Below are 13789 nucleotides of genomic sequence, written 5' to 3' on the forward strand. Positions count from 1 at the left end.
TTTAACAATTATATGTAGAAATTTTCATTCAAGTTTGACCAAATTCCCTGGATATCGTAGTTTAAATCCACTTTATATATTTATAAAACCCAGGTAATGAACTTTAGCTCTCCCACATAGAAATCAGAACTCAAAAACATCCAGATCCTTTTCCTGTTAGAACAAAGACATATACGGCTTGAGATTCATCAAACAGACTTGCCCAGGCAAGATACTGATTCAAATAGGCAACTTAAGAAATTAGGCTCTTTATGAAGTTTTCAGTTTTTTACCTTCTGCTGGTGAAGATGGCAGCAAAATATGAATATTTTGTTGGTGGCAATACTGAAGAGTTTTCAGCAGCCTCGAGTTTGAGATTCTGAAGTAGCAATGCTACTAGTGGCAGCAGCAATTGCAATAAAGTCAAGTGCTTGCTATTTATTGCTTGACAACTGGCTTCATCAGGCCAGATCTGTGGTAGAGTACTGGGCATTTCTCCTGAAAACATAGCCTCTAATCTTTGAATCGATTCTTCTCAATGATTGTATAAGCCACTTAATATCCTTTATTAAAAGCCTCTTGTGTTTAAACTAGCCAGAGTAAATGTTGTTTGCAAATAAGAGAATAGACATTAAAACCAAAAAATGTTCCCAAAAGAGAAGTGCTGCAGGAAACAGTCTTTTGAAGGAATGGGAATTTGGACCAGTCATTTGACTGGTTGCATTTCAGTGCAGCAAGAACCTATGTAGTTTTAATCTGATGACACCTGACAGATAGTGGCTTATGTCTCATCACCTCTGGTCATCTCAATAAAGTGATTCTTGATGGTAATATTTTTGGTGACCAAATTCCATCTGTTTTGATACTATAAAAGCATGAGAAATACAAGAAATATAAGAAGGACAGGCTGTGTCTATCTGCACAGCAGAATTTAAAGAAATAAAATAAGCTTTTTAAAGTTTAAATTCTCTGCTCAAGTCATACTGAGATAATCAGAGAGTCTTCATGTCAGAAGTATCTCATGTCCTCTGACAGTGGAAAGGATAACAGAACTGCACATCAAAAAGCAAGTCTCATCCCACAGAATTCCTAAACTGTGAAGATGATTGACTTTATTGCCTTGCTATATGAGAAAATGAGGCCATTGACTGAAAAACAAGTGAAATCCTGAGCACTGGAAAGCGAATATGTGGGAGAATTCAGGTGATTCAAAATACTCTCAACGTCTAAAACTTACCGAGTCTCTCTTGCTACCATTAAGTTGTTCCACAGCTGACTAAGGAAGCTGTTCCTTCATGTTTTCAATATCAAGTCCACATCTTATCTAAGATCATTAACTAAGAAAAGGAAGTAATTGTCTTCCTGCCCAAACCTATTACTTCATCCGAACTCAAGATCCCAACATCCTCTTGGGAGCCAATTATCTGGTCAACCCTGGGGACAAGAAGCTTCCTGAATATGAGTCTCACAAGATTCTATAACTTAAACTGAAGCACAGGGAGCATGTGTGAAAATAGGTTTTATGTGTTCCTTATGGAGGAGTGAGAAACGGTTTAATTTAAGCTGGTACGAATGCATGATTAGAGATTCTGGATTCAGTGTGCTTCTCCAAGTAGCTAGCACAAGTGCTAAGTGCTTCTTCAACCTATTGACCAAAATCTGGACTGAAAGGTGGACAAAGTATAAAGTTCAGATATTAGGAATTCCTTGTTTTAATGTAGAAGAAGAAACTGGGACCTACTGAAATGGGAATGTTAAAGTGGATTTATTTGCTAAGACTTATGAAACTATGCAATAATTGCATCTTCACAAAGGACCCAGAAGACACTTTATTTACGATAATGATGAGAAATAAATTGATGAGGACAGTGCCATCCTTATAAACAAAATCTCTATAATTTCTGTTCTCCAGACTTGAGAATACAGAGATTAGACCTACAGTGAAATGATTTCTTGATTTCTTTAGGGTTTAGGTGAGGCAAAGGTCAAGTAGTGGCACTTTACCACTAGAAGGAAAGTGAGCACAGACTTCATAATGGGTAGCAGATGTGACTGGAAAAAGTCAAGTACGACAGCATTTAGCGACTGAAGCAATGGGCCTTTTGATCTGTATCACCAATGATAGCAAGGTCTAAGAAATCCAAATAAAAATTTAGTGACCCAGTTAGTCACGGTTGCTTACCAATTCCCAGACCTAAGGGAGCTTACTTACCCCAGCCCCTTAAATGAAGAGGAAGGTGACTGTCCTTAAGAAGGACCGTGTAAAGCAGCATATGTCAATACTGTACATCTTCCCTTTTAGCCATTCTGAGAGGTGTCTCTGGCCATTTCTAAATAAGCAGGAGGGGAGTGTCACTGCCCAGATTATAAAATTTAGATTTCTAGATCTAAATTTAGATCTAGAAACTAGGATATAGAACACAGACCTCTCTGATTATTAAAATAACTGCCTCTGAGCCAACACTAATCCCCGTGGGTCCAGAATACCACTAAGAAACACTGATCTGAGGGGAGGCTATCGGGGTAATGTGATGACTGAGATTTTGTCCTGACCCCATATTACAATTGGTGCAGTGATGCCTCTATTCAATCCTTTGATTATTTCACCAAGTCATTGGTATATATTTGGAAGTTTTACTCTTCAACTGAAAGAAATCTCTGTCTCTGAAACCCATGTGGTAAAAAGCTGTAAAACTGTAGTAACGACCAAACTAAAGCATCTGCAGCCTACCAAAAGAGCAAGCACACATCTTTAGTGGATCCATAGAGAAATGCAGCAATTAGTGACATGATAAGAAAATGGAAGAGTCAAGAGTGGGGATTCCAAACACGCAGATTTAAATTTCCTGTTCAGTCTGTATAAAAGACAAACTAATCTTGGCAAATAACAATACATTTAATCAAGTGGTGATTGCAAATACAACCTATAGGTTCTCTCCACTGAAGAAAATCAACAAGGACCCTCAGAGTTATCACAGTAACAATGAATGGTCTAGCAAGCGACAATGAATTTTTTTTTTTTTTACATCTTGATAAACCAACAAAAAATATCTGTTGCCCCCTTCTCAGGGACAACTGTATAATTTTACTTTACTGTTTCAGCATTCTCCTTAATTTCCAACTCTACAGTGTAATTGGGTCTCAGGAACCCTGATCATCTCGACATCCTATGAGACATCATGCTGGACAACTACATGAATGACACCAAACTGAAAGTACTCCATTAAATGGAATTATCACATCCCCCAGAGACCTTTGCAAGATCCAAGAAATAAAACCCTTCAAAATATAGGAACCACATTTCTTAGTGATATTTCTAATAGCCTGGGACAGATTGGGACACCCCCTCCAAAACATTTGTTGTACTTTGCAACTCATATCATGTGAATCTAGCAATTAATGAAAAAGAATATGAAAATTAATATATGTATATATATGCATGACTGGAATATTATGCTGTACACCAGAAATTGACACATAATAACTAACTATACTTCAATTAAAAAGAAAAAAAAATCTTGGTCTATTTCAGCTCAGAATTAGGATTCTGTACCTTTGCATATTGAAGTACTAATACTTTTGTTTCTTCAGTTAGAATAAGCTAAATCTTTCTCAAGATAAGTTGTACATTTATACATATTAAAAGAGCTTTAAGATGTAACTCTGGATAAAGTATGTCTAGTGCAAAATTATTTTAAAATAAAAACTTTAAAAATCTCTTTATAGAAGAATATGATAAATGCACACTCATTTGTGAGCAAATAATGAAACATTTAAAGTAACTGCTTTCAATGGGATTTTTAATTTTCACACTATGTCGATATATCACTCTTCATCTACCTATCTATCCATCTATCTAGCAGGTACATATTTTAGATGCCCTAAAATAGTAAAACAGAAGAACAATAGGAGTGAACAATAGAAGTGTTGTCATGTAAATAATCTAAATACTTCTTTGCAAAATAATTAGGTCAATTTTTTTTTAAAAGAATGAATTGTGTAAGAAAGACAAACTCACTAAAAAACTGGAGAAACTCAATGAATTTTATGCCTTTTCTAAGTTTGAGTTTGATAAAGGATGGTTTATATATCCATCATTTTATCCAATTTACAATTTGACTATTTGTTGAGTTCCTTACATAATGAACATATTCACATTTTTTTTTCCTGTCGGTTTCCCCTTCTCACACACAGCATTCTTTTACCTTTTTGTAGGTAATTTCATTTCTTGATCCTCCCCTTCATATGTGTTTGTTTGCTGACCACATCATGATAATCCCCACAACAATTTTCCCATTCTTTCCTGTCAACCTCAGTACTATTTGCTGCATTTTAGAAGGACCATAAATTCCAACTAATTGTAGTATTTAGCTTTTCCTAAGACTTCATGTTTTACTAGACTATTAAACTATATGCAAAAAAGTATCATTTGAATTCAGACAACTTCTCACAAAAGCAAAATGCTAGACTCCATAATGATACAGTGGTTGGAAAACGTCTTAAATGCTGTATAGACATCCATAAATGAATCATTTAATCACTATCCTTGGCATGAAATCATTATTTTCTTTTAGAGACTGAGATCAGCCAGGGTTACCTAATCAATCTCAGTTTCTAGCTTAATACAAGATTCTCATCTTGAAAAAATTACTATTTTCTTCTTGTACTTTTTGGCTATAATTTTGAATCTGGACAGTTCATACATCACACTGATTTCACAAACATCAATCAATCAGAAAATGACAAAAAAATATAAATTTGAAACAAATCAATTAAGAAAAATGCATTTCTCAAAAAAACACTCCTTAGAGGAGATGGAAATGGAAGTGAAAATGTACTGAAAGAAGTTTTATATAAAATCCAGTACAGATAACTTTCTTCAGTTTAATGCTGAAAAAATATTCAAACATTAAAACCAACTATTACACTTTCTACAATGTTGGTACTTGATAAATGTCCAGCACAGTGGAATTAAATATAAGATTTTGTGGAAACTGAGATTTGGTTAGTCTGGAATGTAAGATACTGATATTTTTATTTTTTAATTTTTATTTTTTTGGTAGATTTGCAAGAATTTTACAGTATGTGTATTCTGAGAAAGTAGGGAAAAAAGCTGCAACTAAAAGTCAACAAAATGTCTGCTCTGAATACAAATGTTTGCTTTACATGATAGCCGTGCCTTGAACAGCTGGATGAAAATTATTCTTTCTTGGTATTTAAAGTATTTATAATTCAAAAAACACGCTTTGCATCCTAACAGGTCAGCAAGTAAAAGATAACTACAGCAAATACTTATTAATCTCATTATTTTAAATATAAACAGTCATTTCCTACATCTAGTTCATGAGAGAAATATCTTTCAAAGAAGTTAAGGTTATGCAAGCTAAACAATATTATCCCAAAGGAATACAACTCTTAATGCCTGCTCAGTATGCTTTCAGTATGTTGATGGAAGATTCACATGCAGAAGCAAGTAAGCTTGAAAAATGTTGCATATGAAACCTGAAATTGTATGTTTAATGCTAATACTTTTCTGATGTGGGAAGATAGTTCACATTCACAGAATGCTTGTGGCATCTAGAAACTGTGATGGAAAAATGACATACACTAGTATTGCCAGCAGCTGAGTCTATAACTGAAGGAAAACTTATTTTTCACTATTTTTGTCTAGTTCTTAAGCACTTTTATTAGTTTGACCTTAGATTAGGGAGTAAACAGAGAAAAATATACAGGACTCACTGAGGAAAGTGATAGATGTGTGTACAGTGTTTTTTCTCATGGAATAAAAACAGTGCTGTGAACACATACTCAACATGGATGAGAACATCTAGAGTGCGTAGAATGACTCAGTGAATTACTCAAATATCTTTATATCGTCTGGGCTACTTCTGAATGTTTCCCTCAGGTATAGCAATCAAAAATAACTATGAACTCAATGGCATGTGTTTTTCTTCTTTTCAAAAGATAATCACTTCATTTACCTGACACACCCAATAATTCACATTATTTCAGTGAAGACTTGATTACAACAGCATACTCTTGTCAACTAGATCATCTACCACCTACAAACTTAGACTAACATTATATGAATTAAGTCTAATTTGATTTGGTCAAACACATCCTATTCTACTGTGAGCTCTACTGGCAAGGATGTCCTCACTGACCAAAGTCCATCTGAGGCACTGTTAAGGTAACAAGCGTATGCCCCTGCACTGAGAGCTGTGGACAAGGAATAGAGGGTAAATTACATTTAATTCAGCCATAGCTTACCTTTGGTTTTTATTTTAGCAGAAGAGAAGCCCTCTACATTGATTTACTTAAAATGGAGTATGTGAGGGGAACCTTTAGGGGAATTAGCAGTTCAAGCAGAACTGTTTTCTTTGCTCCCTAATAATTACTCCCGAGTATTTCCAAGATCTTCCTATGGAGTAGAGATGTACTTTCACATCTATGGTAGTTGCACAATAGTTCATAGTTATTTTAATTTTGCTAAACAGATTTATCAAAGAAAAATTACCTCATGCATTTTTATAACAAGAGTGACAGAAATAATAAGAAAACCCTATTGCAATCTGCAAAAGAAATTCAGCTGTGGTGCCAAACAACCAAGCAAATAAAACCTGCTTGATTACAGCCAAATTAATGAATAAAACAAAAAAACTTAAAGTAAACAAAGCACCAAAAATGTAGATCTGAGCTACAATAATTGCCTTGTGTGAAATTTTGGGATAAAAAATAATTGCTAGCCAATGGATTTGAGCCAAAGATGTATTTTCTAATGAAAAAATTCAATTAAAATCTCTCTCTTTTTTTCTGTCCATGGCTGTGTCTGCTAAGAAAGCTTTAGCTTTTATTTGTTTAAAACTGAAAAAAAAAAAAAAAAAGCATTTCAAGATGTTTCGAATTTAAATCCTAACCCTCTGGATAATGGGAAGTTCTCTAACAGGTCTCAGGCAACTTGGCGCTCAGCTGTGGAGATACAGCCTAAGGTACATGATTTGGTTGGACATCACACTTACCTGCTTGATTTGTGGTTACGTTTACAGACACATACTGCCGGGCTCCAGGGCTCAAGTCGGACACTCCATTCACTGCCTCAATCTCAAAGGTATAGTTTGTGTGAGCGAGCAGATCCACCATCATGACAGAGGTGTTTTTCAGGCTGGTTTGCTGGGGGAGGTACCTGACATGACCGCCACACTCGTCACACACACCTGCATGGGAGTTGCACTTCTTGCATGCAATATAATATGACACATCTTTCCTTCCACCAGTGTCAGCAGGAGGAATCCATTCCAGAAAGACACTAGTTTCATTAACATTTGAGATGGCATTCCGAGGAGCTGAGGGGGGTCCTGGTTTGCAAAGTAAAGTGAAAAAAACAAATTTTGAGATGATAAAATTAGGCATTTGTTTACTACACAAATCTCTGGTCTGAGGGAAAAAACAGATTTGCAATCAATCTTTTAAGCAGGGAGAATGCAAGAGTCATCAATTTGTAATAATCTTTGAAAAATCTTGTTATAGTTTTGTAGGGACAATAGTGGGGTTTATATCCTATAGAAATGACTTATCTTGGCAATCTTATGAGTTAAATTAAAGAAGATGTTTTGTTTAGTGTATATGTAAAGCATTATGGAGTAAAAACAAAAAGTAATGTGAGATAAAATTATGTATTCAAACAGTGGCAAGTTCTTCAGCAAGTCCAAGGAAAAATTTTCCTTGGGGACTGAACTGATTACTTCCCTCACAGATACTTGTCCCTGAAACCTAGGAAGTAAATCTGAAGTATTTACTAAGCAAGGAGCACAGGTAGAAATAGGAATTTTCACTGTGGCTCTTGACTACAAATTCTGCAGGAAGTTAAAAAAAATAGCCTTAGTTTATTCAAAATACATTGCATATCTACTGATCAATCATTAACAAAATTAGACCCTTCCTCATATACCAAGATAGAACTAGAATTTAAGTAGTTGATCAACACTACAATCTGCAATAAAATTTTGCTTACATTGATATCATTTTAATATTACGGCTCTGAAAAATTGTGAATTTTACTTAACTGGAAATGTAAAACTGATTTTAAAAATAACTCTCAAAAATACAATGAAAGGAAGAATGAACATGCTCAGACCTTGAAAAGATCAGCAGGATAAATTTATATATAAATAAGAAATAATACCCGTGTGCACATTGCTTTATTTCTGAAACCAATACTTAGCAGACTAAAGAGAACTAACATCGGTTACATATCAATTGTAGCAAATGTATAACTCTGGTGGGGGATGTGGATAATGGGGAGGCTATGCATGTGTGCCAGCAGGGGACGTATGGGAAATCTCTCTAATTTCCTCTCAGTTTTTTTATGAGCTTAAAACAGCTCTAAAAAAATAAAGTCTAAAATAATTGCATAATGTCTGGCTCTGTAGTAGATTTTCAGATATTTAGAGTTACAACCTCAGTCAGCTGTTAATATTATATGATCTGATGTACTCAAAGAGAAAATACACCTAAATTTGTTTCAAACTTAGTAAAGATTTCCCAACAGGGAATAAAATCGACTGTGATGGTAGCTGAACGGTTCATAAGCATAAATTAAGCTACTTAGGATGACATATCTTAGTTATCTTAATATACGCTGTCTGCTTTAGATACAGAAATTAGTATAAATTTCTACCTAACATTTATTAAGCCATGACTGCTGAGGACTAACTGTAAATGTAAAAAGAAAGCTACCTCGTATTTGTAAAATTTCACTTAAAGAACTCCATTAACGTAAGAGTTGCCATTTTTGACAAAACAGTCCCCACCTTGGCTATATTTGTGGTTGAGTCCTGTAAATTTCCCATACAACCTCACACACTTCAATATAAAACAGTCACTTTTAAGTTGAAACAAATATTTAAGTTGGAAATACAAGTATTATTTTTTACTATTACATTTAGCTTATTTAACAGTGGAACGTTACAGAAAAAAATGCAATTTGAGATTAAAATGTTACAGGTCTATTTCTGTAAAAAGGTGAAATCTACTTGAAATATGTCTATTTCAGAAAGATATCAAACTTCTTGACTTTTTTCCCCTGCTAACGGAAATATACCCACAGTTAACACCTTTCCTCTCTCTAAATCTGTAACCCTGCATCAGAGTCTGCCCCTTCCTTTTCTTCAGACTCTGCTACTAACAGCCCCTCAGCATGTGGGTGGGGACACATATGCCTCTCAAACTCAAAGTGAAACTCACATTCAAGGGAAGCTCCAAGACATAACCAGTAGAGGCTCAGACTGACATATACCTAAAAATAATGTAATGAAATTCCACTGTCCTATTAATAGATGCGATGTATGAACCAAAGCTGGGCTGTGAGGAGTACCCTTAATGTAAGCAGATTTATTAGAATCTTAATTTTGTTTGATTTTCTTTCCCTAGAAGTTTACAACATTTTGTTTTCCAGAGTACTAGAAAAAATATTAGAAGGAGTTGAAATCATAAATTTAATTCCAGAGAGCCAAAGAGACATCAATCAAGCCATCTCCTCTGTTCAAGGGGGTCATCATATGCAGTACTTGTGGTACAATGAATGCAAGTAAAAACAGAACACACACACTCACAGATTATATATTAGAAAGACCTCCTACAGGAGTCCCAATAGTTGTTTTTGAGAAATGCATACAAATTAGTGTTCTTTTGAGACACAGTATTGGAAATTCACACACCTGGAGACAGAGGAAAACATGAAGCCTCAGGTCCTAACAGAGAGCTAAGCAGTCCCTGCCACCAGAGCACGGGCTCTCCCCCATTCCCAAACCTTGTAAACTTACAGAAAGGGAGGCTCACATTTATGCTGAGAAAGAGAAAGATCATGGCTGGACCACTTAAATAAAATACTTAAAAACTTAATGAAATGCCAGTAATTCAAAACATGGTTTTCTCTCCCTAAATTACCACTCTATGATCTAGCTAACTTTTCACCCCCACCATCTGGGCTTTCTTTGGCTCTGAATAATTGAAGCAATCTCCACTGCAACCAAGATGCATTACATTCAATCAGTTTATACCTCCATTCAAATGTATCCTTTCAAAAAATGTATATAATAATGCTGCTTATTCATTTGAAGATGAATTGTTTGTAATTAGTGATCATCTAACCCATAAAATTATCAGAATGTGATAAAAGAATGATTGTTAGAAATGTAAACTCAATATCAATGATTTGAGAAATTATGAAAATATGTTTCACTGAAACTATGACATTCAGACACTGAAATTCAGATGAAATTTCAGTTTGTGATTATTTGATTAAAGAAGTTATATGTCTTTATACATAATACTAGTGAATATTAAATTTCAAAAATTTTTGTTCATCTTTGAAAGCAACTACAACTTACTGGGATCTAAAATAGTAGGACATGGGACATCATGGAAATTTAATGTTATGGGGAAAGGGGATTCACTGTTCTTCCCTTTCATTTTCTGTTTTTGTTTGATCTGTTATGGAGACTATGATTGTGGAGAAAATAAAGACGTATTGTCATTAAGAAAACTAACATATAGATTTGTTTACTTCCCCAAAATAATCTGGAATATAAGAAAAACAAAGCACCAAAACATTGATAGATATGGATGCATCCACTACAAATGTTGGAATTAAATGTTTAATATTCATCTCTTCTAATTTTAAGATTACCTGATCTTATAATTAATAATAGTTAAAAGCACTCACTATTCATAAACACAACAAATACTTGAAAATTCTAGCTGACACCTGGTTTTGTATTTGACTCAAGTCTGACTTGCTAACCCCCAGTTCTCCATGTTCTTGTAGTGTTTCCTGTCTTCTTTTATAAATTACCTTCTCATTGGCTTCTGCAGCTTAGTGGGGCAGGTTAGAACAAGGAGGTGGAAGTGCTATTTACTGCATATTTTTGTGATCAGAAAGTTGGCTAGGAAGAAGAAGAAGAAGAGGAAGAAAAATAAAATAGGTTTACCAGGAACAAGGAAATGAATTTATCAAAGTTATGTGTAGCTATCATGAACACTAAAACAAATCATAAAACAAAAGGAAAAATGCTGTATTTGTGGCTCAGATGTTGAATTTGAAATTAGGGGAAAGGGATGCTTCTAACCGTAAGTGATAAAAGAGACTCAAATTTCTCAATGCTCATTCAAGAAGACTGAAATCTGGTGACATACTCTATTGGAAGATTAACCATTATGCCTGTTGTGGGGAAATGGGAATAGAATGTTAACAGGCTCCATCATGCTCTTTCTTCAAACTGGTGAAAGTCAGCATCACCAAATATCCGTGGGTTTCCTTACTTGTGCATGCCATTGTGGGTGGATCAGACTCCCTCCTGAAATAATCCTTTTCACAGACACAAGAGGTTGAAGCTTCCTCATGGGTGTAACTGTGAGGTGGACATTTGCTGCAGCTCTGGCTGTGAGGTGAGGCTTTGAAGAACCCAGGTCTGCACACTGTCAAAAGAAATAAGAGACTAAGCTTTTCCCCAGAACAGATGCAGTGTTTGCTTTGTGAATAATGTCATTATTTTGACTAGCATACATAGATTACATATAACACCATCTTTTCATAAGTTCAAAATTTTTTCATAGGCTTCTGAATCATAAATAACAAGCTATTCATTCAGATAATCAAATATTTATTTTAAGTATTTAAATGAAACATGTTGGGAATATATATATTTTTAATGATTTTTATGCCATAGGAGCTTCTATCAAATTATATTCTAAATAAATACTGAATATGTATTTAACACTGAAGTACTGCTTTGAGTATAATTTTCATTTTCGCTATTATTAATACAGCTTATGTTGAAGAAATGCAGAATTTTCCACTATGCTCAGAGAATGGCAGGGTACACAGTTGGGGCTAAAATTCTGTGGTTTAATTAATAAACTAATTAATAGGTGCCAATAGCTTCACAAATTCTGTTACAATGAAGAGAATTCATGATTGAGCTGGTATATCAATCACATTATATTGATTTCAGGAGGAGTCAGAGTTTAGGCATTTATTTATATTTTGCTCCATTTTAGAACTTTCCTTTTGAGGTTCTCACTGATTCAACATCTGTCTATTCTAGTATCAGCCAGGTTTGCATTATAAAAACAATAGTGCTCTACAAAGGGTAAAAAATGTGCCTTATTCAATTCTGCACTGACAATACTTATCACGGTATTTGACCACAGAAAGTGTTCACATAGTGTTCTGCAGCTCATGCTTGAGTGGCATGGCATGAAGAATGTAACTGAACTGTTCAGACTCACTTGAAGAAAAGGTTCTTTGATACCCTTGTTAAGTTGGTGGTAAGGTAAGTAAACGCTAACAAAGTAAATCTTTTTCTTCTGTAGATTCTCTGGACTCTTGTATTTTTCTTTCTTCTTGATTGATAATAAAGCCAACCTTCAATATTCCAATTGCCTCCTATGGGCCGATTGAAGACCACTGAACTGATGATTTGATGACTTTTTAGAGCTTAGTTAAAATAAAGCAAATCAACCACCTATATTTTTTCCTTTTTTTAAAATTCACTATATAGATTTAAAAGTATTTATTTAAGCATCAATGAACATTTGCTAAAGCTTAAAGATAAACTTGTATTTCCATAGAATTTTTTGATAGACATAATGAAGTGGGGCTAATTTTCATGTGCTATAAATGATCTTGAGTTTTAGTAATCCATGCTAAGGCTTCCTGCCATCACCATGAATAATCAGGAATTGACAAAAATGAGAAGGTACTTTTTTCAGAAGATCTAATTATAGCGATAGTAAAGCCTTAATGCTCTTATAAATTCAGAGAGAATGTGAAGGTATTTGAAAGATAAGAAGAGCTTTTTGATAGTATTAGGGACATTCTTGTAGTTAAATGATTAGGAGAAGATTTAAAATATTCTTTTTCTTATAATAGGATTGCTGTAGCAGCCAGTACCATTCTTAGCTAAGTTATCCAATTTTTCTTCTTTTATCCTTTTCAATAAACCCATTCTCACTTTAAACACGATTTGCTTTCAAAGAAATGAACTGTCAATCCACACGTTCTGCATATTAGGAACTCATTTATCTTTCCTGAAACAAAAGTCATTTCTTTTTAACCAGTGCCTTTTAGTTTAAAGACTTTATACGATAGTATATATAACACTGTTGATCAAATCCATGGGAACGTTGGAAATAGGAAATAATAGAAATGTAAGTAAAAAGTAGATAAATGTATCTTTCTGTTCAGTTGTTGAACAAAATGCTTTCTGCAGGTGGTGGGCCATAAATTTTGCTTGGTACTGGGTTACGAAGGTGAAAAAGCCAGACACGGTCCGGCCTTTATGAGTCTTAAAGGTGCTGCACAAATAATTATAAATATGATTATGCCAGGGAAGAGAAAGAGCATGGGAGTGAATATAGACACCAAATTTAGCCTGGCATGCCAAAGAAGACTTCCCTTAGGAAGCTGAGTCTCTGCTGAGGTGTCAAGATCAGGAAAAGTATCCCATCTGAGGAGGAGTATTGCAGAGTCTTAGAGGGTGAAATCTTCTCAGAGAACCAAAAGAGGAGGAGAGCAAATCAGGAGATGGAGAAAACCAAAAAACGAAACAAAATAAAACCAATCAGGGGGAGTGTAGGAATAAAGAGACAGAGATGATGTGAGGGAAGAGGATATCAAATCAGAAACACCTAATCGTTTCTATTATTTGGCACTTTAAATTTATGGGTAAAAATAAGTCATTACAAAGTTTTAAGTAGGGAAATAATACGATCAAAGTGGTGTTTAAGAGATCATTTCACAGAAGCATGG

General features: G+C 34.6%; 1 protein-coding gene across 14 annotated transcripts in view; it reads right to left on the reverse strand.

Moving 5' to 3' along the window:
• Window positions 1-13789, reverse strand: part of EPHA5 (EPH receptor A5) — a 314401-nt gene that overhangs the window by 145253 nt on the left and 155359 nt on the right. For 7 of the 14 annotated variants that reach the window (XM_074344105.1, XM_074344104.1, XM_074344109.1 and 4 more), the window contains 2 exons: window positions 11299-11454; window positions 6999-7334 (listed from right to left, as the gene is read on the reverse strand). The exons of 4 other annotated variants lie outside the window; for them this stretch is intronic. In XM_074344105.1, the coding sequence (XP_074200206.1) occupies window positions 6999-7334; window positions 11299-11454 (492 nt within the window). The remainder of the gene's footprint in view (window positions 1-6998; window positions 7335-11298; window positions 11455-13789) is intronic. 3 more of the 14 variants (XM_074344114.1, XM_074344117.1, XM_074344119.1) reach the window with 1 other exon arrangement.

Source organism: Camelus bactrianus, chromosome 2, assembly GCF_048773025.1.
Source record: "Camelus bactrianus isolate YW-2024 breed Bactrian camel chromosome 2, ASM4877302v1, whole genome shotgun sequence".
NCBI lineage: Eukaryota > Metazoa > Chordata > Mammalia > Artiodactyla > Camelidae > Camelus > Camelus bactrianus.